The sequence below is a fragment of the Sapajus apella genome, unplaced genomic scaffold, assembly GCF_009761245.1.
Source record: "Sapajus apella isolate SASKATOON/1434 unplaced genomic scaffold, GSC_monkey_1.0 scaffold1578, whole genome shotgun sequence".
NCBI lineage: Eukaryota > Metazoa > Chordata > Mammalia > Primates > Cebidae > Sapajus > Sapajus apella.
Window position 1 is genome coordinate 4,526 of NW_022438504.1, and position 524 is coordinate 5,049.

Genomic DNA, 524 nt, shown 5'->3' on the forward strand with positions numbered 1-524 from the left:
CTGTTGACACAGTGGGTAAATATAAATGATTTTGGTAGAAGCCAAGATAATTCTCATGAAATTCTTCATTATTTATACAGTAAAAAATGTTTGTAATGTTATTTTCCACAATAGGCATATAGCCCACAATTTCTTGATTGTTTAGGAAAATTGTTCTTGTACACATACCTCCCTTGCAAGAGCAAGAGCCACCAGGCAGGTGAGGATGAGGATCTTCATGGCTACTAAGCCCTGTGAATGGAGAAAAAATGGAATGGTGATAGATTGGTCAATTGGATGTATTTTCTTATTTAGGTAAGGTTACTTTTTCTTCAAAAAAGAGATAATGTATAACAAAAATGTCTACATTTTAGAAAACAAATAGAATAAACACTAAATAGAAGTTGTATGACCAAGGTCAAAATCTATTATGGCTTGCTCATTTATCAAATTCCAAAGTTCATTACCAGCTAGCTATTCAGATTTTTCAGCTAACAAGTCTAACCTCAGTTTTAAAGAAGTTCCACTTACAGTATTGTATTTTT

The 524-nt window shown here is 32.3% G+C and overlaps 1 protein-coding gene across 1 annotated transcript in view; it reads right to left on the reverse strand.

Moving 5' to 3' along the window:
- The window catches only part of LOC116546877 (beta-casein-like), a gene marked incomplete at its 3' end in the record, with an annotated part of 997 nt that extends 778 nt beyond the window's left edge, over window positions 1-219 (reverse strand). The window contains exon 1 of the mRNA XM_032273001.1: window positions 169-219. Coding sequence (XP_032128892.1) covers window positions 169-219 — 51 coding nt within the window. The remainder of the gene's footprint in view (window positions 1-168) is intronic.
- Window positions 220-524: the final 305 nt, after the last annotated feature.